At 48.1% G+C, this 24,316-nt stretch overlaps 1 protein-coding gene across 2 annotated transcripts in view; it reads left to right on the top strand.

The window, feature by feature from the left end:
• PLCD1 (phospholipase C delta 1) overlaps window positions 1-22,906 on the top strand; it is a 57,449-nt gene extending 34,543 nt beyond the window's left edge. For both annotated transcript variants that reach the window (XM_051612256.1, XM_051612255.1), the window contains exons 5-15: window positions 1,294-1,522; window positions 2,634-2,835; window positions 4,562-4,706; window positions 5,635-5,784; window positions 12,759-12,920; window positions 14,652-14,808; window positions 15,110-15,226; window positions 17,050-17,228; window positions 17,985-18,117; window positions 21,038-21,187; window positions 21,536-22,906. In XM_051612256.1, coding sequence (XP_051468216.1) covers window positions 1,294-1,522; window positions 2,634-2,835; window positions 4,562-4,706; window positions 5,635-5,784; window positions 12,759-12,920; window positions 14,652-14,808; window positions 15,110-15,226; window positions 17,050-17,228; window positions 17,985-18,117; window positions 21,038-21,187; window positions 21,536-21,627 — 1,716 coding nt within the window. In that variant the 3' untranslated portion in view covers window positions 21,628-22,906. The remainder of the gene's footprint in view (window positions 1-1,293; window positions 1,523-2,633; window positions 2,836-4,561; window positions 4,707-5,634; window positions 5,785-12,758; window positions 12,921-14,651; window positions 14,809-15,109; window positions 15,227-17,049; window positions 17,229-17,984; window positions 18,118-21,037; window positions 21,188-21,535) is intronic.
• Window positions 22,907-24,316: the final 1,410 nt, after the last annotated feature.

Genomic DNA, 24,316 nt, shown 5'->3' with positions numbered 1-24,316 from the left:
AGGGTGAAATGAAATACACCACAACCTCCTCTGGGTGGCCTGGAGCACACTTTCCATTCCAAATTCAGGCCTGAAGAAGAGTTTTTTAGACCAAAGACTGAGAAAGGCAAGTCATGTCCTGCAGGAATTTTGGCATCCATGCCAAACAATGAGAGTTTTTGGACTTAACCTGAAATGTAAGGTGGGATTCTGCTGTATGAGATGAGGGCACCACGGCTAAGGGTCTTTCTGCTTGCTTTAGATATTGAGGGGGAGGAAATCATCAGAACCACATGACATGAACTAGGAATGGGTTGATGGCTGAGATTTGCAGGGAAGAACACTCAGAAGTGGTGTAACACTCCCTGCCCATAAGTGATTCTTCTGAGACAGGTTCTTGCTTTCCTTTGCAGGTTGTTTTGCTCAGCCTGGTTTTAACACAGAGCTTTCCATCCCAGAGGTGACCAAAACAAAGTTGTTCACCTCTCCATGAAGAATTTTGCTAGGAACAAACAACAAAATTAATATCTGGATTTGCCACAGAAAAACTGTAATTTCTGATGAAAAACTGAATCTGGGAATATCTTAGATAAAGCCAAATCCTTGACTGTGGTTCTCTGTCAGAGTTGTTACCTAGTGGAGAAGCTCAAACCACAGAGGAACATGGGGGCTTGAAGAGTTTGAGTTCCAGCTCCCTGTGAAGCTGATAGCTGATTTGAAATTTTGTGGACATTTTGTTACCTGGTGGCTTGGAATGAGAACAGAAAAGGGAATTCCACGGGAAGAAGGATCTTTCTATGCCTAAAAATGCACATGTTTAGCAGGATGTTTTTTAAAGTCAGTTTTGATGCCATCTTTGCAACCAGCCCTTCTTCTAGCTTGGACACCCTCTTGAGGCCTGAGCCTCAGGGCTCTTTTCACTTTACTTACTGGATTTTAGGCCACAGGCTCTATTAATAGCTTGAGTTGCATTGAGCTAATTGTTTGCCTGTGTTTCTCCACCTCTTGAGATCAAAAGGCCCATTTTTCTTGAGCCTTGATTTGTCCTTAGATTGCCAGGAGCTGGCCTTTTAGCTTACAGTTTGTGGAGTGGAGTTCCAAGCCATGCCTGGTAAAAACAATAACTGTGACTGTGATATGTTTGTTGGCCTGGTCAGTGAGAATCGTTGTCATTGACCAAGTGCTTCTCATTCCCTGGCCAGTAACTCTTTCCAATATTTTGTGTTCTACGTTGTGTAGCCCTGGTGCAGGTTACGGGTGGCTTATGCCAGAAGGAAAGAAGGTTTTCACTCCTTCTCCCCTCTACGTTTACAGCACTGTGACAAGTCCAAAACAGAGGCTCTGGAGGATGATGAGATAGAGGAATTTTACAAGATACTGACAGAGAGGAAGGAAATAGACAAGATCTTCCAAAAGTACTCAGATGCAGAAGGGTTCATGTCCTGCCAGAACCTGGTGAGGTTCCTCTATGAGACACAGCAAGAAGAAGATGCTGTTGTTGCTGCCCCTGCCTTAATTCAGAGATATGAGCCCAATGAAAGAGGTAGGTTGGAAACTCTGGCTGGTTTGGCTCAAAATCTTCCTTGATTTTGATGAACTATGATTTTCTTTACTGTGGTCTTCTTCTGCAGCCATGTGTGTCATTTTCTTCTTGCAGCTGCTTCTAAAACACCACTCATCTAGGGAAACATGAGCAGCTCTTATTGATGAGGGCACTGGGGAGCCTGAGGAAAACTTCTCTTCAATTTTGGCTTGGGCACACTGAGCAGCTGGAGAGAGGTGGATATGGAGTCAGAGGGGATGATGGAATTCCTGTGGGAAAGGCTCTGATGGCTTATTCAAATGATAAGACCTCACGTGGCTTTGCAGGGTTGAGAATGTAGCAGCATTTCTGTTCTCCAGAAGCAGGAACGGAGGCAACTCTTGTTGAATATGGGCACCTGAGAAGCCATTGGGTGATGAAATCTCTGAGTAGAGGCCAGAGAAGGTGGCAGCTGTTCAGGAGAGCCATCACAGAACTCTCTGCTCAGAAATTAAGTGAATCACCAGTCTGGAGCAACTCATAGAACATTTTCAAGAAACAAACACAGAATCATAGGCTGATTTTGCACTGACCTGGTGTACCTTTAGGAGAGGGGCAATGGTTTGCAGGTGTCAGACCTGAGGATTAGACTGAGATGTAGCTTAGTCCTTCAAGATGGGAGGAACCAGATTTCTCCCCAAAGTCAGGTTGTTTTGCATTTACTCTTTGCAAATCCTGTATTAATTGGAAAATTGAGACAGGATTTATCTGGCTACGTTTATAGATACCAGACAATTGTTCTGCATCGGTATGAAGGAAGGTTCAGGTGCTCAGATGGAGAGCTTTATACCATGGATCTCTAGAGAAAGGTGAGGTTAAGTGCTGCCTTTGCACTTTTGAGGTGTTGCCAAGGACACCAAGTGTCGTAGAAAGCTTGTGAAGGGGTTTTAGAAGCATTTTCAGGCAGATGGAGCTGTCACTGTCACCCGAACAGCATCGACACATTTGCTATTAGCTGGATGCCTAGGGAGTGCACGTTGCCTTTGAGACCCTCTGGGGAGCAGCAGGTGAAGATGATGGCACAACTTGGTGGTGTCAGATTTTCAGCATGGGGTTTCTATTTGTCTGGCAGCCAAGAGGGGAAACGCCATGACCAAAGATGGTTTCCTGATGTACCTGCTGTCTGATGATGGGAACATATTCAACCCCTCCCACCGTAAAGTTTACCAGGACATGACTCAACCTCTCAGTCACTACTTGGTGTCATCCTCACACAATACCTATCTTATGGAAGACCAGCTCACAGGTCCAAGCAGCACAGAAGCCTACATCAGGTAATGTATTTTTGTGCATTTATGCGTGTGTTTGTGTCTGTGAGAGGTTGATCTCTTTCTTAGAGAAGACACAGGGTGCATCTCTGCTGCTAGGTGCAAGAGGACCAAGAAGAAATCTCCCACCCCAAGACCTGGTGATGTGAACTGGCCCATGTTCACATCAGGGTGAGCTGTTTCTGAACCAGGCTGGACATGCCCCGCTTTTCACAGCACTTTGACCCAGGTCTCTGCTGGGTCCCACATGGTGTCCACCTGACTGTAACATGTATAATTGCTACATTTGGGAGTAGTTTAAAATACCTGCAGTCAGGTGGAGGTTGGATTGCAGCCCCGTAGCATGGTGTTTTCACAGCATGATGCTGAGGAGGTGTGTTGCATCCCCCAGAATATGACATGAGAGAGTGCAAGGAGCTCACAAGGTCTGGATTTGTGGGATAGAGCTGCAGGACTGTGTAGGGACTGGAAGGAGCAAAAATGATGCATAGTGGCCTGATGTTTACAACCTGTAGTGCTTTTGGGAGGAGCCCTTTGCATGGACTATCCCTTGAACCATGCTGGGGTTTGTTTTGGAGAGACCTAGTTGGAGTGGTCCAAAAAAAGAGGTGGGGATGAGAGCTGATGAAGCAGTTTAGGTGATCAGGAAACTTAGGCCTGGTCCCTCTTTAGCAGCTCAGATGCTCCCACAGCATCCCTGGACAGAACAGTAGGAGTTGCCTACTTCTACTTTGAACAACTTGTGGCCAGATGTTTGCAGTGGCCTTTACTAACTTGCACAGCCACTGCTCATTACTTCTCCTGTGACCTGTACTTTTATCAAATGAGCCAGCATTTCCTTCTAAGCAAGCCAATGGCTGCAATTCTGTCTTTGTTTGTTACTTATCTGATTCTCAAGGAACAATGGCTGGCTGAGTCACAAGCTCCAAAGAGTAGAGAGTGAAATCTGGCTTTTCAGTAGCTGTTTGAATTCCTCTTATAGCATCTTAAAATGGCAGTATTATGTTTTGGTTGGAAAAAAAAAATAAAGAAATCCCACAATTCTTATTGCAATGATTCCAAGGAGTTGTGTTATCTGAAATGCAGGGGGAGTTACAGTAAAAAAAGCAAGATTACCTCCTAGACAGGTAAGATACGTAGAGGTGGGAGTTTCAAGTGGAACTTAAGTCTGTAGACTCAGTTTGGGAAACTGGCCCTCAGCAGTCTCCCCAGCTCTGGGGGAGTTCCCACAGCTGCTTCCCTGACAGCCCTGAGGATTCATCTCTTATGTCTTAGCAGATTTAGATGAAGAAGACACATCATCTAGGCTTCATGACCTTGCTTCTGAGGCTGACTTTCTTACCATCTTCCTTCCAGTGCAGCCACTCCTGACTTTCTTTTCTCTTTACCATCTTTGGGAAAAGACTTGGGGCACAGTCATGAGAGCCCTGTCTCATCTGGCACTCACTGTGTCTTCTTCTTTGGATAATTCTTACCTTGGGCTTTCACTACCTCCTTTCTCAGATCCTTCTGTGCTTTCCCTGCTCAACCTCGAGCTCTCTTTGCTGACTCTGAGCTCGCACGTTCCCATCCTTTCTCCATCTGCTTTCCTGTTTTTTCCAAGCTCTCCTTTTCTCCCTTGCTCCCTGAATTTCCTGTCAGCCTTCCCAGGCAATACCCATGCCTGATGCACCCTCATTTTGAGATAAAGCAGAAGGTTTAGAACCCAACCAGGTCCCTTCTTTGTTTCCAGAGCCCTCACCAAAGGCTGCCGCTGTGTGGAACTGGATTGCTGGGATGGCCCCAACTCGGAGCCCATCATTTATCACGGCTACACTCTCACCTCCAAGATCCTCTTCAGTGATGCCATTAAGGCCATCAAGAACTATGCTTTCAAAGTAAGGATGAGGGACCCTCTGAGATTTCTCATGTCACACAGTCCAAGACTGGTAGCTGGTCTCTGCTCTCTTCACAAAGAGCATAAAGAACGAAGACTTCACCTTAGCATTTCTCATGGATACAAGATGTGTCCTTCTGGCTGGGCATCCGTGTTGGGCTTTCTGCAGAGATCCACTCTGGGAGTTGCTGGGCAGGCAGAGCACTGTCTGAGGATGAGTTTGAATCTCTACCAGCACAGCTGCGTCCTGGACCCCACTGCAATGAAAATGGCTGATATCTGGAGCACAGCCAGTGGGAAATGCAAACAAGCCATGAATTGGTGTGGCTTTCATGTGTCAGGGTCTGCTCCTGGTTTAGAGGAGCCCTTATGCATGTGCTTTGGAGGGAGTGATGCAGAGGACTTGTTCTACTCTGCTTCATGAGCAGGTCTGGAGTCTTGTACAGCAGTGCTGGACCAGCAGCCCTTAACAAACCTTGGGTCCATCCAGGCTCACTGGGCTTCTTGCTCTTTTCCTTCAGTGCGCTTGGGAGCTAGTGCCAAGTGTCCCTTGGGGCTGTAAAGCTGTGATCATGACAATGCCTTCAACACATAAAATCACTGGGGAGGACACAGGGAACCCGATCAGACCTGTGCATAAATGGAGGAAGGATTCCTGTCCCCTAGGGATCTGAGTAAACCCAGTGATTCCAAAGCTTCCCTTCCCAGTCTGAGGTAGGAAGGTGCCCTGACCCACGGAGCCAATGGAGAATGGAGGCACAGGGCACCTTATCAAAGTGCCCCAGCAAGCCTGTGGGAGGCATCCTGACCCAGCCTGGTGCCCTGTGGATGGCATTAGCAGAGATCTGAGTAGCTACTGCACAGCTAGATTTGTCTGTTTTTAACAAATGCAGACTGCACTGATGATTTATGTTGCTGTCTTCTTCTAGACGTCACCATACCCTGTCATCATCTCCCTGGAGAACCACTGCAGTGTCGACCAGCAGAAGGTCATGGCTCAGCATATGACCACCATCCTACAGGACATGCTCTTGGTTGCCCCAGTTGATGGAAACAAGTCCCAGTTCCCCTCCCCAGAGGTAAGCAAGGCCACTTAAGCACTTTCTGCCTTCTGAGGGTGAGAAAAGAGAGCTGTCTTCTTGCTGGGTGCCAAGTTGTGGACAATATGCCTGAGAACTGATGTGACTTGTACTTGCTGAGGAGCAGGGGTTGTCTGTGGGCAGTGGTGGAATAAGGAATAGGAGTATCTAGAAGTAGCCTGTGCACCTCGAGTGCAAAAAGCCCCGTTGGTCCTTGTTGTCTGAGGTCTAAGAGGAGACATCCCTGAAGCACCGAGGACATTCCTGATCCTTTTACCAACTCTAGGGAATGTCCTTCATCCCATGAGGAGGATGCTTTTCTGGCGTGTCCCAGAGGAGCTGAAACCTGAGGGTCTGTCTTGTGCCTGCTGCTCATGCCCCAAAGCTGAACATGCCCTTCAGGCTGATCCTCTGAAGCACTGTTGGGCTGCTGCACATGCAGGGAAGGTCAGCACCACAGGGAGTCACTACAAGGTGTCTCTGTGCTTTTCATCCATTTCATGGTAGGTGAGATGTCTTGCTCTAAGGGATGTAGTATGTGCTCCCCTCCTCCTTGAATGCTGTGGGTGCTCTCCTGTGGAGATCCAGGCTGTTGATTAGGAAATGATGAGGACTGGAAGGAGAGCTGTGTTTGTTTGCCCCTCAAAACTGAAGGGGAAAACCAGTACAGGTAGCCTAAACCTCTGTCAAGCGGAAGATGTCCTCCACTGAGAATGACCTGGGGTGGTGGGGATGGAGATGTCCATGGAGGACAAGAGATGGCCCTTCAATTCCCATGAACCAGGGCAGCTGTGGAGCTGGGACCTGAGCTTGGACCCTTCAGGAGGAAGGAGATACACAGCCCTCCAGAGTGGGCTGCCACTATAACATAATTAGCTGACAATTAGAAAACATTAGAAATGGAATCTTGATATGAGAAAAGGAAAAATTGTTTCCAAAACGGAAGTCAAAATTCATCTGTTGCCACCCTTTGGGTTTGTTTTTTCTTTCTTTCTTTTCTCTTAAGCAGACTTCTGGGTGGATAGCTGCAGTCCCCTTTAAATTGCATTTCTTTGCTAGAGAAATCATTTGCCAAAAATTGGATGAGCATGCCCAGCCAGAGCTGGAAGGAGTTTGTGAGTGGGATAAATCTGGCAGTCAGCAGGGGAGAAAGGAGAGGAAAATGATCCACCCAAAAATACCTTCTGTATTTGTTCTCCCTCTCCTTTTTTTTTCCTTTCCCTCCCTGACTTTTCCCTTTTGTTTGGGAGTGCCATGCCTTGCTTGATACAATGCCTAGGGCAGAGGGGAGCTGATCTGGGTTAGTCCCTAAGCACCAGTGCAATAAATCAGGATGAATCATGAGTTTTAAAGCTGCTGCTTCAGGAGGACCTTTGCACTGGCACAGACAACCTGCCTCCATGCAGTAAGTGACTCTCCCAGGGTGAGGATACACCCAGCGTGGAGACAGGTCTCTGCAGGCTGTTATTGAGTTGGAAAAATCCAAGTCTTCAGTGTCACCTCCTGGCTTGCTATTTATCCCTGGTGCAGGATCAGGAAAGCTGCTGATGGCTTTTCAAAACACTGCCTTGTGACCAGAGGAGTGATATGAAGAAAGAAAGGAGAAACACCAGGAAAAGAAATCCATGATGTGAGTGTAAGGGAATGACCCCAGCTTCCCAAAGATGTTTTTCCCATTCTTGTGTTCACCTAACCTCAGGCTCTGGTTGCCCAGATGGACACGTGGCCCCAGCTGGAGCAAAACAGCCCAGATCTACCTTAGAGAATGGATTTGGGCTGATGTGCTTCATTGGAGGGAGTGATCCCTTTAGCTAAAAGGGAGGAAAATTGCCAATGTAGCAAAACTTGTCCTTTTCCCTCTGGGAAAGGACTTTTCTGCTGCCTTCCTGCTGTGTGAAGTAGGAGAATGCAAAGGGCTGAACTGCTGATTTTTTTGGTGGAAAACACATTGAAGCTCAGACACTGAAGGAGATAAAGAAAATCCACAGAAACCTCTTGGATTTTCCACTTCCTTGTGAAGCTGGCATGGGGAAGCCTGGGACAACATACTGTATTTTGTAGTAGAAAAAAGGTGGAATATGTCACTGGGGAGAGGGCTGAAAGGTTGTCAAGAAAAACAGGCAAAGCACTGCTGCAGGTTGTGTTAGCAGGGCAGTTTCCATAATTAAAGGAAGATCATCACAGCTTAGATTCATGCTAACAACTCATCCCACAGCTAAGGGCAGGCTTCTGATTTATTAGGCTCCATTCAGGAACAGTGTTGGCCTACACAGAACATCTAAATATCTCCCTCAAGCTGCTGTCTTTAGGTTCCAATAGTAAATTAAAGGCCTGTAGGAAGAAAGGCCAAAAGCCACATAAAAGCTCCAGGTGGTGCCAGGGTTGTGGAGAAGAGCTTCTCCAGTCTCTGCTGCTGGTTGCTTGTGGCAGGCCCTTCTGCCCCATCCCTCATCTGCACAGGGGTCTGCCAGCTCCCCTTGCCCCTCTCCCTGCATCCCACCTAGAAATGCTGCAAAATCCAGCCCTGGAATGAGACTAAAACAGTTGCCAAAGGTGCATGCAAGTATTTAGTGGATCAGGTATTTCTGAAACCCCTCCAGCTCTTTGGTACTTTTGGACTCCCTTGTTTACAATGGACTAACAGACCTGTCTTGGTGGGTGACCCTTAGGACCATGTTGGGAGCCCCAGTGCAGTGGCAGGGGTCTCTGCTACCCTGCACCTCCACTGTCCCATCAGTCACATCCAGTCCCCCCATTTGACATCCCTTTGAGCTCAGGAACCTCCTGCAGGGCAAGCAGTGCCAAAGCTGGGCTGAGCACAGCAGTGGGAGCAGCAGGGTGGCTGCCCTGCTCTGCCCTCCCTGTGCTCAGGGCAAGGCAGCAAACACCTCCAGAGCTATCTCAGCTAAGTCCAGACCAGATTCAGCCACAGGGCTCTAAGTCAGCAGCAGGCCCTGGGAACTGTCTGCCTGGGAGGGCTGCTTTTGCATCATACACTCAGCATGGATGTGGCTTCAAGTCCCTCTGCCTTATGCCTAATTCCACCTCTGTGCCTTTCTCCAAGGTTACTCCAGCTTTTGCCACCCTTACCTGCAGTGCATCTTCTCAGCTGAAGCTCTTGAGCTGAGTTTCCTTCAAATCTCTCAAAGCCTCCTTAGATAATAATAATCTCCCCCTTTTCTGGAGACTCCTCCATCCTCTGGTGCCTTCACCCATTGTTAAACCCTTCAGTTCACACCTGGGCTGAAAGACACACACAGGTGTGACAGCAGTTAGTGCATCTGGGCTGCACATCTCCTTATGAAGGTGAACATGTTGATCCCCCACAGCTTCTCAGAAATCTGGGGAGATGGGTATCTTCATCCTGAGAGCAGGATGGAAGGTGGCAGAGCTGAAACTATGTCTTTGTAGGTGGGTGCTTCACTTTGGGCTCTTTTTGAGAACTAGTTAATACAGCCAGAGGAGTCTGAGGTGTGGTCCACCTCCTCACAAGTGTTTGTCCAAATAGACAAGAAGAATCACACCCTTGGGAGTGTTTACTTCTCTCTGTTGACTCTAGAGGAGGCATTGAAGGAGCAGAAAAGCTGATGAGGTGGATCACTTTACAAATGCTCCATTCCCACTGAAATGAAAACTGGAAATCAGACCTTGTCCTTGTGGCTTTCAGGTTGTTAACAGGGGCAAGAAACTTTCAGGCAGGATAAATGTGTGTGCAGATCTTTTAAAATCCTCTGCAGCTTTGCTCCCTCTGATAAAATCAACAGCTTTTGTTTAAGATGGTTGCCACGTCCCAGTTCATAGACTCCCAAAGAAGGCAAAGATGTGTCAGAACCAGTTCATTTGCAGAGCTGAGCTTGATCAGGGTGCAGTGGGAAAGGTGGGAGAACAGGGGAGCTCCTCATGTGGAGAACGAAGGCAATTTACAGGCCTGTGAGAAAAGGGAAGAGCTGCATCTATTCCAGCAGCCCCTCCACTATATGTTCTCAGTAGAGTCCAGTGTCCTTGTAGCCTTCCCCCTTTTTGTAGGTTGTATTCAACCTTGGATTTGCTACAGGCAGCTGGAACAGCTGTATGGTCTACTTGGAGAATATTTATTGAGTATCTCAGCTAATGCTTCTTCCTAAGACAGGGGATCTGCTCAGCAGAGCTGAACTGATGAGCTAAGTGTCTTTTGCCTCAGGCTAGAAATACTTAATATCACATGTAGGGGAAGACAGAGAGATGGAAAAAGTGTGTGTGTTCATGTCTGTGTGCATCAGCTTAATTAAAACCTTGATGAAGAAGAGAAGCACTCAAATGTTGGTCTTCCTAGCACCCATATTAAATGAAGGAAGACAATGTTTGGGACTGGCAGCTTCTGCAGGGTGGTTTCAGGACAATGCTACTATAGAACAGCAGGAAATGGAGGTGAAAATGCTCTGGTTTGGGGTGGATATCCCTCATTGTGGATCAATAAGCTAATGCATCTCCTCTGGAGTTAAGTGGCAGATGGACTGCTCTCCCTTGTAGGCATGGTGGAAGTCACCTGCACAGGGGGATGCTCAACCTCTGCAATGCACCAGGACTCCAGAAAGGAGCCAGCCTCTTAGATTCCAAGGCCAAAAGGGAACCACCATAATCTCCCTACAGAGAGTCTTGTATAACAGTCTGGGCTGAGCAGTCCCTGTGCCCACAGTGACCACGTGCAGCACATCCAAGGTTTCCCAGTGTAACCACAGTGTAGGCAGGATAACAGCAGGGCTGAGGACACACTGCTGGCAGCTTTGGAATGGTGTGTGGTGAGGAGGAAAGGTGGAGGCCATGTTACTGTGCCTTCACTGCTGATGTTATCCAGCCACCTAGGATGGATCTGTGGCAGAAATCACACCTCTGACTTGCTGCACAGGTTGTCCTGCACTGGACAAGTTTAAAAAGATGATCAGGCAACCTGCCCAAAATACCTTAGCTCTGCTTCTCAACTGTTGAGATGAGGCAGTGAGGTTTCTTATGGGATGTTGGAAAGCAGAGGCAGATGATATATTCTATAGCAGGATGCTTCCTGCAGCCTGGGAAGGACAAGAGAGACTTCTCTGCTCCCCTCCCCACTGCCCCCAGTGCAATCTCTCCAGGCTTGTCCATTCTGAGTCCTGAGAAAAGCACAGAAGCTTACACAGAGTTGGATTCCACCTTCTAGCAGTGGGTGTTGTGGAAGGACAGGGCAGAGCTGGATGCTGAGGGCGGGAGGGTGGTGAGAGAGCAGCAGGCTGAAGGGAGACTCTGAAATGAGGCAACTCATCCCCCAGCCATGGATGGGGAAAAGCAGGTCACAGCTCAGGCTGGGAGGATGGAGGATGGTCTGGGGACAGGGAGGATGACACTGCTGTGCTCTGACTGCTCCTGTGGGCCTTTTATTCCCATTAACTGGTACATTCCTTCCAGCTGCCTTTGTGTGGATTTTGAGTGACAGGGAGAGTGCCCCAGTGTAAACAGATCATTTGTGGTAGCTGGAGAAAAAATGCTCTTGGCTGTTTCCTCGGGTGCCAGCATCAAATTTCAGCTCAAACCAAGCTTCATCCACAGCTTAGCTGAGCACTGAGGAGCTGAGCTGGTCTCTGGAAAGACATGCTGCAGTTTGCTTGCACCCTCAAAGAGGGTGATAGTGTTCTTTGAAAATGCTTGTGTTGCTTTATAAGATACCCTTGGTTTTCCACAGTCCTGCCATGTGAGAATGTTGCTTTTGCTGTTGTGGAAAGGGCAAATACAGGGTGTGACTGAGCTGGGGGAGATGTTCTACTGGGAGTGAGGGGTTGTTTTGTTTTGAGGTTGCATTTTTCTGGAATAAGTAGCACCCTCCGAAGCCAGGACTGCTGAGCACAGGTGGCTGAAAATCTCCCACTGACCTCACTGGAAGCTGCAGGATCTAGGGGTCCTCCTGGGCTGAATGAATGGATTTTGTAGCATCATCTGCTCACTTGGAGATTGCTCCCAGTCCCTCTCAGTACCCCCCCTGTTGCCAACATTGCTGCTGCCTTGCTTGGGTTCAGAGTCAGCCCCCTTCAGGCTCCAGCCTTCCTCCCACAGTCAGATCTTGCACAGGAGAGACACATCAGTGGTGTGGTGGTCTGCTGGTGTGTTCCTTCTCCTGAGGTTTTTGCGTGGACTTTGAAAGAGGCTGGAGAGAGCTGATTCAGGATAAGAAATGTGCTCCTTGGATTAGCTCAGCAGGAAGCTGTTACATTGGCCCATGCTGCTGGTTATTAGTGTTGTCCTGTGGTGGCAGCTGCAGCATGAGTTCTTTTCAGAAGAGGAGGTGTCTTTGGAAAGGGTCTGGGAAACTCTTCCTTAGGCTGCCAACACCCAAAGATTTCACCTGCAAGATCCCTACATATTAAAATCCCATTTCTGCTATGCACAAGGCACCTGTCCAGAAATTAATGGACCTGTCTTCCCATTAAAATGCCTGGCAGAGCAGAGGGCTACACTGCTTCAGCCCCAGCATGGATCTCGTACTGTTTCCCAGGTGGTGGGTGTGTTTATAACCATACATTGCAGAGACTGGGGTAGATTAAATAACAAGGCCACACAGAGGGGCAGAAACTGTGCTGTGAATGGCTCCCATGAGCCATGGTTTGCTGATCCACATTCAGTTTTGGAAAAAAAAATTAAAATAATAAAAAAATTATTGCTTTTAACATCAGGAGCATTTAAGTTGTCTAGTTAAGAGGATGAACAGTTCTGTATCAGAGGGGAAGCTGTGGATATTTGGGGGCTTCAGATACATGGCCTGTGGTCTCAGAAACTGGCCAGAGGCAGGGCAAGGCCTCAGTGGACAAACAGACTTATTTTTTTATATGTATCTATTGATAATAACCAGTGACTGATGCAACTGTAAAAGGCCCTGGTTGCAGCTGAGGAGCTGTTGTATCCTTGCTCCTTCAGGGCAGGCCAGACTGGTTTCTAACCCCCAGCTCTTTTGTCCACTTTTCCTTGTGCAGCAATTGAAAGGGAAGATCCTTGTGAAAGGCAAGAAGCTGAGCAGGCAGGAGGACCCCACTAATGGGAACAACAACCTGGAGGCTGAGGATGTCTCTGATGAAGATGAAGCAGCTGAAATCGAAGATGAATCTGTAAAGACTGAGATTCAGCAGAAGGGGAAGGTAAGGAAAAGAAGTAACTGGGAAAAAGGGCAGAGCTGGAGAGGCAGAAAAGCTATTAACTAGATGTTTGCCTAATGTAGAAGGCTCTGAAGTCCTGCTTCAGGGTATCCCATGTCTCATGCTGGGGAGTCACCTGCTAGGTGGGCTTTGTGCCATGCAAAAGAAAACAAAAAAAAGCATTTGAAATATACTTTTAATATATTCCCAGCTAAGACAGTTTTCAGTGTGTTTTCAGCTACTCAGCTGGAGGTATGGAAGGGTGAATTGCTAAGTGCACTGGGGCTAAGGATCCTGTTCCTTGCTCAGCTTAATAATCTCTGTCCCCAGCACAAACAGAGGCCTTGCAGAGCCAATCAACATGAAGTTTGTCTTCTTGAAATAGCTGGGACAGGCCATGTAGCACTTAGGAAGCAGTAAAAGGGCACATGTTCAGTCTATCTCTCTCTGATTTCCAGACATCTCTTTTTCATGGGACCATCATGAATCTGGTTGTTAGCAGAGGCTAGTCACATTTAGTCACATTTTGGGACGTACCTGCACCCCCATTGGCCATGTTTTTCTGACCTAGAAGAGGGAGAGAAGAGCTACAGATCTGTAGGGAAAAGGTGGCTGGTTACCAAAGCAACTGGGATGACTGTTTCTGGGAGGAAAAGGCTGGTCTTTACACGAGTGATTTTATTCCCTCATGTGAGGACATTGTGAAGACCATATCCCTTACACACCAGGTTCATGGATGATATAAATACACTCAGTCCCACTGATGGCAAAGCTGATTGATGTTGCCTCTGGATCTGGTCTGATCTGTGCTTCCCCTTGCTGATTTGCTCACTTTTTGAGGGTCTTATTTCTTTCTCTGAACTGTAGTCAATACTGGGTATAATTCTGAAGTCTATAATTTTCTTTTCTTGTCTCTGATGGGAGCTGGTGGCTCTCACTTCACCCTTGTACCAATGACTGTGGCTGAGGAGTAGGAGGCATCAAAACATTGTGGTAGCTTCCTAGTTCCAGGGAAAGAAGCCCAAGCTCTTTGGAGGCCAAAACATCCTTCCTTTCCCCATATTCCCAGGTTTGCATGCTTGAGAGCAGGACAGTATGGAAAACACATTGCTAAGGCTCTGTTGTAAAGTTTAGCAATTGGAGACAACCACTGATGCTGAAATACAAGAGATCATGCAGGGGGCAGCAGGAAGGGTATCCCACCAACAAAGAGAGAATCTGTCTGGAGAACATCAGGAAGCAAGGGTGCTGGGACAGCAAAGCATCTGTTGTGTGGAATCCTCTCCTAGCCCACCAATACAGGCTGATTGGGCTGTTCCTTTGTTTGTAGCCCTGATCAGTTGTGAGCTGTGATAACCAAGCTGAAATACTTATTCGCATAACAACATGCAAATAAATGCAGAAGGAGAGACAGCCCAGAGGAAATGTAGTATTTTTGGTAGTAACATTTTAGAAGTCAGTGATATCAGTGGACAGGCCAGGATGGGCCTGAGTGGGTAGTGATGCTCTGAGAGGAGGGATTAGCACTCTCCATGCAAGGCCAAGGACATGGCAAGGACACTCTGCCCCTTTTCCATCCTCCTTCTGCACAGGGCAGCCACTGAGTGTTAATATTGTGCATCCTTTGCATGTGAAGATGCTGGAGAAGAGAAGCTCCAGGGCTCCTAGACAAAACGTGATTATTGACTGTGAGTACAGAAACTCCCTACAAACTTCTTGCTCTCCTACATTTAGAGTGACACCTTGAAGCTGGCCAAGGAGCTGTCAGACACAGTTGTTTACTGCAAGAGTGTCCATTTTGGTGGCTTTGAGGACCCCAACCACCCTCGGGCTTTCTACGAGATGTCGTCATTTACAGAGAGCAAAGCTCTGAAACTAGCCCAGGAGTCAGGTATGCATGTTCTGCCCTGGCAAAAGGCCATCCTCTGTCCCAGTCCCCATAGAGGGACAGCTAGTGGTAGTTAAGCACAAGGAAAAAGCATCCTGAAAGATGTTGGTTATGATCTCTTTCTGCCATGCATCTCATTGAGAAGCAGTGGGAATAATGATATCACAGAGGCTGTTACCCAGAAAGGCATTTTATGCTGCTAATTAAGCATAAAGAAGAGATAAAAGTAGCCCCCGTCACTGAAAGGGCAGTTTTCTTATTATTCTTATTTATTTATTTTTTATTTATTTATTTTTAATTGTAGCAACCAGTTTTATTCATCACAACATCAGGCACCTGAGCCGGATCTACCCTGCAGGCTGGAGGACAGATTCTTCCAACTACAACCCCATCGACTTGTGGAACGTCGGCTGCCAGATTGGTGGGTGCAACTGGGAGGTTGGAGAGGGTCACCCTGGCCAGGCTGTCTATGACCTGGCTGTGACAGGGCTTCAGCTGTGGTAGATGTGCCATCTCGAGCCATTTGCAGGCGGGCTCCGTGGTCGCCGGGAGGGACCAGCTCTTTAGCTGATGCTCAGTGTCTTTCCTTGGGCCAGTTTCTGGCCCACCTCAGAACCATCAGGAGAGCCTTTCCTGGCCTGTTAACGTGCACGTCTCTGCAGTGTCGCTGGAAGCAGAGTTATTGCTGTTTAACAAAGGAGGAGGGAGCCTGGGGTTGAAGTCGCTGACTGAAAAGTCTGCAGAAATCTCTGGCAGAGATGGAAATCAAACTCGGATCTCGCAAGCCCTAGAGCAAGGCCATAACCATAAGGGCCAAGCTGTGGCCTGACCTGTTCCCTGTAGTCAAAGCAGCCCATTGTACCTAGTCCCAGGGTGTTAAGACCCTGGCACTACTGATAGCTCAGAGATTCTTGAAAACAAGGGTTCCAGAGCCTGTTAAGTGAGTTCTGTGATAGCTGGTGCAGTGCTAAGTGGGCAGGCTGGTGATGGCATCCTTGGCTCTGGTGGTGATGCTGGATGTTGGAGATGTTCCAGTTGTGCCTTTATGGCCCAGATGAACAAGAGAAGCTGCAGCTGCAGGGCTCCCTGGCAGCACATGAGCTCCCTGGGGGCTGCAGCCTCCGTGGGGGGCACAAGTAGCACCCATGGACCTGTCTCCCCAGTGCTGAGTCAGGAGAAATGTGAAGGCAGGGAAGTCCCTGGGAGGCAACATCAGGTCCCTTGGGGTACAGTGAGGCCAGACCTGCATGCCTCATCTGACACGAGTTCAGTATTTGGACACCCAAAAGATGATTTTACAGTAGCCCTGAGTACTTGCAGCTCCCAGTAAAACCAGTATATTGCAGTTATTAAAGTCTTGCTTGCAGGTAGAAAAACAGGAGAGTGCCTTAACATGCTTTTGGCCTTAAAGTTTTGCAGGATATGTAGGATCCAGGACCACGATAAATTGTCATCTGTCCTAGAGCTGTCTTAGAGGTTGCTAAAGAGGTTAGCACCACCCTTGAGAAATCAGTGGAGGGCTGAGGAGGTGCTGGGGTCCGTGTGCCCTCCCTGTGTGGTATTAGTGAGACTGTTCACAGGTGGTGCTTCCAAATTTGACACTAATGCTTTTAAAAAGAGAGTGGCAAGTTGGAAAGAATACAAGCAATCTGCCTGCTGTCGGGACACCGGTGAGGCTTGATCTGTTTTGGGTGGGGGACAATAAAGAGATGGTTTGGTCACAGGTTCTGTACTGCTGCATGAGGAGTTCAGGCAGTGAGGAGCTCTCTAGTGTAACCAACAGAGGCACCAGTGCCCCTCATGATGGAAAATGAAAATAGGCACATCTGGACTAGAAAAGAGGTTTCATAACAAGGCCAGAGAAGAATAAATCTGAGAAGGATTTGCTGGCTTCATTGGAGGAGAGAGCTCCTCCAGCATTGAAACGAGTAGGTTTATCTCAAAGATGCAGTTGGGCAACAGGGGGACAGAAATTCAGTGCAGGACACGTTTTGACTCTGTGGCAGGAAGGAGGACAACTTGAGGTGGCTGTGAAGGCTCCTCCTGCCCCTGACATCTCTGAATGCAGGAAATCCTCAGGGGTAGCAGACTCTGAAGGTCATAGTTTATCACTGCTCTTTGAAACATGGAAAAGCCAGTGATTATGTCCATGAAATGCAGTTTTGTGTGAATAGAACGAGTGAAAAAATGCTCCCATTGATTTATCTGGAAGTGACTGACTTCTTTCTTTATTTTGCATTGTAGTTGCCCTAAATTTCCAGACAGGAGGCACAGAAATGGATGTCTACCAGGGTCGGTTCCAGGACAATGGGTTTTCTGGGTATGTCTTAAAGCCGGAATTCCTCCGGGATGAGCAAACCAAATTCAATCCAAAATCCATCACAGAAGGAACATGGGGGACAAAGAAGAAGCTTCTGCTTAAAGTAAGAATAGAAGTTGGAAAATGTCTCGGTAGCATCCACCTTCAGGGGGGGCGTGTAGGTTGTACCTTCTCCTTCTCCTGGTCCCACCTGGGCAGTGTTATCCTAACCCTACTCATTTTCCACCACTGGGGCCTCTGCTTTAGTCCTGCATGGGCTCTCATCCTCCAGGGACTTAGTCACACATGAAATATTCTGCAGAGGTCAATGACAACATTCACTGCTGTGACAGAAACATACAGGTGACACGCAGTCAGACAGTCACCACTGTTGTTTTCCAAGTATCATCTTCTCACTGGGGACAAGTCTAAAAGCTGGCAGCCCCCTTAGCCAGCTGGCTGGGCTGGAGCAATGTTCAGGAGGTGCTTTGGCTCATGACAGCTTCCTCTGAAGGATGTCCCAGCTTGTCACAGCAGGTCCTGCACTCCTGGAGAAGGAGGGGGATGCTTGCCAGGGAGCCCCCTCCAATGACGTCCTGACCTCTTGAACAAGATGAAGTAAAGATGTCATAGAGAAAAGCAAACATGCCATTGACATTAGAAGGAAATTCTTCATGCTGAGGGTGGTGAGACACTGCAACAGGTTGCCCAGGGAAGTTGTGGAAGCCCCATTCAAGGCCAGGCTGGATGGAGCTTAGAGCAACCTGATCTAGTGGGAGGTGTCCCTGCCAATGCAGGAGGGTTGGATCTAGATTTTCTTTAAGGTCCCTTCCAACCCAAACCATTCTGTGATTCTATGACTGCTTTGTTTCCTCCACAGATCATCTCTGGTCAGCAGCTGCCCAAGGTGAACAAAAGCAAAAACTCCATTGTTGATCCTAAGGTCACGATAGAGATCCATGGTGTCCAGCAGGATAACAACAAGAAGCAGACCAAAGTCATTGAGAACAATGGTAAGGGGTTTTTCTTCTGTGCTGTGCTCCCATGGGGGCAGTAACCCTTTGGTTTCATGTAGCAGAGTGTTCCTTGCTGAGGCTGCTGCCTGTGCCCTGATCTGCCCGTGTGCACCCAAGCCTGCCATGCTGAGCAGGTGCAGAAGGTGCTGTTGGCAACTTCAGTGCAGGGACCCTGGTCATAGACTGTTGTTGGCATCAACTGGCCCCACAGGCTGATGTTCCTCTAGAGAATTACATTCAGGGGTTCTTCCCTCTCTTCTTTCTCTAAGGTGTTCAGAGACAGAAATTCCCTGCAAAATACCATCAGCATATGAGTTGTTTTGAGGCCAAACCTGCCAAATCTGCAGTGCTAGAGCTTTGGAGGTGCTCTTTACCTCCGTGCAGTTGGACTTGACCTGGAATGCATGGGTCCCCAGCAAGATCTTCCCAGAGAAGGCTTCTTGTGAGGCTGATTGTGTTCTGAGACTGTCACAAGCTCACGAGGTTGCAAGGCACTTTGGAGGTGCCTGTTCCCAAAACAAGACCATACTCAAAGTTAACTCAAATTGCATGAGGTATCCCCCAGATGAATTTTTAATATCTCGACAGATGGAGATTTCCCAGGCTTTCTGGGGTCTCTCCAGTGTTCCAAGCTTTGACTGACCTCATGAGAAAGTAAGAGATCCCTATTCTTAGCCAGGAATTCCCCTGTTGCAGTTTGTGCCCATTATGCATCGTGCTTTTGCTGTGCACCTGTAAGAAGAGCCTGGCTCTATCTTCTCCATAAGGGGGTAGTGGTAGATGGCAACAATAACCCCCTTATCCTTGGAAAACTTGACATCTCTCAACCTCTTCTTATATGTAACTGAGTCTGTGCAAAAGGAGAACATTTCCTGCAGCTCAGAGCCTCCTCACAAGGCAGGGACACTTCATCTGCTTGTCTTTACAGACCCCAGAGACCTCACAGGCATTTCACCTCCCTGTGGACCATTTCTCATGAGTCAAACATGGCTGTGATTCCCTCCCTCCCCTGCAATGGGGATATGAATATTGTGGCCTTCTGAGTTTTAGAGGGCAAGTTCATCCCTCTCTCCTGTGGGAGCAATGAGGTAGTAGGAGTCACACACACAGGTACACACAAACACACAGCTTTTCTGTGTGCAGTAAGAGCCAAGTGCTGGGAAGCCAGTGCAGATTTTCCTCCTGCTAACAATTATTTCCCTCTTCCTCTATCCTGTTTGAGTAAATCTGGCCCAGCTCCCAAGGCTCATGGCCATTTCTGTCACCTGCAATGATTTTTATAGTGTCTCCAGTGAAAGCTGTTCAGGGAACATTTCAGACCTGCCAGGCCTGTTCCTCAGGGCTGCTCAGCACACCCTGCCCCACAGCCAGCCCTTGACTGGATGGAGTGATACTGGAGTGATACTGGAGGGATGCTGAAGGGAGTGTTGCCCAATGGAAAGGGAATGAAGAAATGCAAACATCAGTGCTGGAAAGGGGCAGCTGCAGAATGGAGGGCAGTTCCATTTCATGGGCTGAGGTTTCAGATGTGTGACCATGCTTCCACAGCTCCCCTGGTTTGATGCTTTATGGTTGGACTCAGTCACTTTAAAGGTCTTTTCCAACCTAAATGATTCCATGAGCCTGTGTTGGTGGGACTGAAGCAGGGACTGTGAGCACAGATCTGGTCCCAGCAGCACAGCTGTGGAGCTGGAGAGGCCATGGGAACCTGCTGGCCCTGCAGCTCTGAGCATCTTGCTATGGCTCTGAGGTGGGTTGAACATCCCCCCCAGTCAGAACAGTGAAGCCTAGTGTCCTAGGGCTGATGACTTTCCCTCAGCTTTCATGATTTCTGCTCCCATGGGATCAGCAACCCTGTTGTTTTGGGTTTTTTTTCCCCAAGGTTGAAGAGGGTCAGGAGCAGAGGTGGGTTATCAGAACAGTGCAGTTGATTTTATCCTATGAAAGTCCAAATAAAGTGCACCAACCCAGCACAGGTGTTTTGCTGTGTCACTGTCCCCAGGCCCATCTCAGCACCTTCAAGGCCAGCTGAAAGATCCCTGGCTCCTGACAAATTGTCCTCAGACCCTTTATGACCAGCAGGCTTCAGCTGATCTTCTGCTGTCCTTAGGTTTCTGCTCTGCTCAGGCTGGGCCTGTTTGCAGCAGGGTTGCAAACAGAATGTCCTCTCCTCCTGTTTGTTTCTGGGGAGTGGTTTATTGAAACTGCTGAGAGCTCCCAGCAGCCTGGAGAGAGCACTGAGCTGGCTCATGATCTCTCATCTGATGTGTTTGCTCTGTGAGTTCAGATCACAAGATCCTTATCCATAACAGAAGCAGGACTAGTCTGGCTTTCTCAGACCCTGCCCTTACACAAGGAGATAACAATATTTTTTCACTGACTTGATGATGCTTTTTGTAATCTGATGCTCCTCATTAACCTTTCTTGCAGACAGGGAAACTGAGGCATGGAATGGTGATGGATGGGTGTGCCTGGAGCACTCAAGGAGGCTTCAAGCCCCAGAAAGTTGTCACAACACAAAGGCACAGTCTCCCCTTTGCTCTCCCCTGGTTTTGGGTGGTCAGATTTTGCAACCAAAGACATCCATGTCTCAGCCAGCCTGGGCTTGTGGAGCAGAGCTGAGTTCACCTCCCTGCTGCTCCTGGCTGCCTTTTGGGACCGTGGGGCTGAGGTCTGCAACGAGCAGCTTAAGCTGAGGGATTTATTAATGTCAGGGAGCAAATCAGTGTCAGAGCTGGGAACAATGATTTTTGGCACCTCCTGAGGCCTTTGGCCTGGGTCAGGTTAGGTTGGCAGTCAGGCAAAGTCACCTCCCATTCGTTAGCATCTCTGACTGCTGACCTTATCTGCCAGCATCTCTGACCTCCATCCTTGTTGGTGAGCAGCTCTAACCTCCATCCTTGTCTGTGTTGCCCAGGCTTTAACCCGAAGTGGGATGAAGAGTTTACATTTGACATAGAGATCCCTGCACTGGCCCTGGTCCGGTTTGTGGTGGAAGACTTTGACATGTCAACCAAAAACGACTTCATCGGGCAGTACACCCTGCCCTTCACCAGTCTGAAGCAAGGTAAGGCTCTGCTCCGTGTTCCTCACAACCCCTGAGCCCTGTGGGAGGCTCCAGTGTCCTAAATAAGAGGTCCAGACCCATCACACCTTGGATCAGAACAGATCCTCTCTCTGGACTATGGGCAAGGTGAAAAATGGTTTATTGGGCAGCTGGTGAAGGGGTCCCCTTGTCACCCGTGGCACGATATGTTACCAATGCCCAGAGCCTCTCAGACCTACCTGTTCTGTGGGGTCCTGAGACCAAAATGCTCTGAGACAGGGAGATGTTGTCTCAGGGTCTTGGCAGATGTCAGCAAACATTTTTCCAGCTGGGCTGAAGGCCACTTTGTCCCTGTGTCTCTGCTCCCAGGTTACCGCCACATCCACCTTCTGACCAAGAACGGAGACCCCTACTCCTCCTCCACCCTCTTTGTGTACGTCAGTATCCAGGACTGTGATTAGCAGCTCAGCTCCTGCAGGGCACAGTGAACCTCCTTACAGCCCTCGAGGGAATTCAGCCTGCCACGTCAGCCGATGTGAGGGTCCCTTCAGATCCCCAGTGCCTTCTCTGGAGTAGCACGTGGTGGTGCTCCACAAGACCCCTGATGTGAAATAGCCACCCACCTTCTCCTGGAAACATCCTAATGCTGCTGCTGAGATCAATCCTTTTGTACCTGTTCCACCAATCCAGCTGTGGTTTTTAGTTCACTTTAGTGTGATTTTTCTTTTTTTTAAAAACTTTGCTTTTTAGCAAGAGAGCAGGGACTCCCTTTGAGTACAGCTCTTGAGTTGGGCTTGGTCAGGCATCTGGACAAACCACCCAACATCTCTGCAAGGCAAAAAAATAAAATCCCTCCCACCCCTGAAACCAGGAGCCAGATGCCAGGTGACTTCTTGCAAGTCTGCTGTCTTTCCTGGGATGAAGTCCTGAACGGGGACAGGATTCTCCTCTTTTCTACTAACAGGTTAAACAAGAAACCTGCACTACAAAGAAATGTGTCATCTGCCTCGACTTTTCCTTTTGTGTGACAGTAAAAAAAAAAACAAACAGATGAGCACTACTCTGCCTGGCTCCCAGCCAGGTCCCTTTGCACTCAAAGCCTTGTCCTGTGAAGGAGAAAGGAGCCGCCGAGCAGCAGATTTCTCTCTCTCTCTCACCCCAAAGGAAACCTGCTCAAAGAGACCTCAGTGAGTTTCTTTTGCTGATGACAATGGACATGCACTCAACTGACAGTAGGGCTTGTATTTTTTTTTTTTTTTAACGCAGTAAAACTTTCTTAGTTTTGTGTTTTTATAGAAAAAAAACAAACCAAAAAAACACCAAAACCCAAACCTGTCGTTTTTTAACACAGAGAAATCAGAGAATCACATAAAGGTTTGGGTTGGAAGGGACCTTAAAGATCATCTAGATCCAAACCCCCTGTGTGGGCAGGGACACCTCCTACTAGACCAGGTTGCTCTGAGCCCCATCCAACCTGGCCTTGAAGTGGCAGTAGAAACATTTATTGCACGTTAGCCTGGTCCTAGTTGCACTGTAGAGGTAACCCACCCCAACCAGAGTGTTTGGAACATCAACCCACTATTTATGGCAAAGGGTAACTTTTTTTATTTCTCCCCCTCCCCCCAAGTACAACTACAGAGTTAAGGGAATGTTGTTGAAATAAAATAATATATATTTGGAAGTGCCAACTATGTTACTAACGATGTGTTAGATTATTAAAGGTAAAAACATCTGGAAAAAGTCCCATTTCTTGTCATTATTTGCCTCTTTGTCTTACTTGAATGCAACACATGAGAATTTGAAGATAGACATGCTTCAGTTTTTTAAAGCTACTGGTCCTTGTGGGGTTTTTCATGCCTGGAGCTTGTGGCTTGTTTGAATTAACTACCAGTTCTTAAAGATCTGTCCAGAAGACCCCATTGCCTGGACTTCCCTGCCTCCAGCCCAGCCAGATGGGGACAGTTCACCACTACTGCATGGTCCTGGGTAGTGTGTGAGCTCTTCACTCAACCATCTTCATCTCAACCCTCAGCTGCCTGCAGCTCCTCAGCTCCATCCCCACATGGCTGCAGCAAGGGTGGGCAGTAAAGCCAACTGCTGAACAGCCAAGTACCCACCATTGGCAGTGAGGGAGTTCTCAGGGGCAGAGTACATGGGCATAGGGAGGCAAAGGGTCCTGGCTATGTGGTGGCTGGGAACAGGGAGGGCCTCAGCTCCTCAGTTTGTTCTTTCTTTAAAAAAAAACAACCCTAAATCCCATTAAGAACCAGGTGTTTGAAGGATCCAACCCCTAGGATTCTATGATTCTATGATCTGTGGCCCTGCAGAACTTTTCTGCTGTCCTACCCCACCCACTGATCAAGGACACTTACAGTGATGCTGCTGGCTCTTTATTTGGAATCACCGATCAGTTTGGAACTGGAGCAAAGCTGCAAAATCAAATCTTCTGGGTTTTTAAACCTGTGTGTTTCCTCCTTTCATTTACAGCTGTATCCCTTAGTAACCAACATTTTGGTTACTGCCCCTCGGTCAGCCTGAGCTCGTAGTGCAGAACGGGCACTCTCAGCCCCATGGACATCATAGGAGTGGACCCCTGACAAAACCTTCAGTGGGACACACTCTGCCTCAGGTCATACCCAAAACCCTCCTGGCTCTGGTCTGCAGGCAGATGGACTCTTAGGATCACCCAGTTATGCCCATGGAGGCCAGGTTAGATTGGAGATGCTGTCTGAATGAGAAAACAGAGTCTTGTCTGGCAGTCAAAACCTCTGTCTAGCCCTGAATCTCTGAATCTCATCCTCTTGAAACAGATCAACTAATAAATATGTTCCTAACAATTGGGGTTTTCCAAGCCAGGTTCTCATTTGTTTTACCCTCACTGGGCTGTGCATGTTGGTGTATAACTGATTCTTGCTGTTGTTAGCAGCTTTTCTGCAAGCTGAAAAGGGGCTGAACTCACTGATTTCACTCCATGGGCCACCCCATCACACATCTGGCTACTCCAGTACCTTTTTATCTGGACCCAAGGCTCCCCCTCTGTCCTAGGCCTTCCCACTCTTCTCCCCACCCAAAATTTCCATAGCAGCTGCAAGTGGCCTTTGTCTTGCTTAATTTTAAGCTTCTACAAAGGAAGGAATGTCGTGACCTTGG

Source organism: Apus apus, chromosome 2 (genome assembly GCF_020740795.1).
Source record: "Apus apus isolate bApuApu2 chromosome 2, bApuApu2.pri.cur, whole genome shotgun sequence".
Taxonomy (NCBI): Eukaryota; Metazoa; Chordata; class Aves; order Apodiformes; family Apodidae; genus Apus; species Apus apus.
This window is presented reverse-complemented; position numbering and strand designations above follow the sequence as displayed.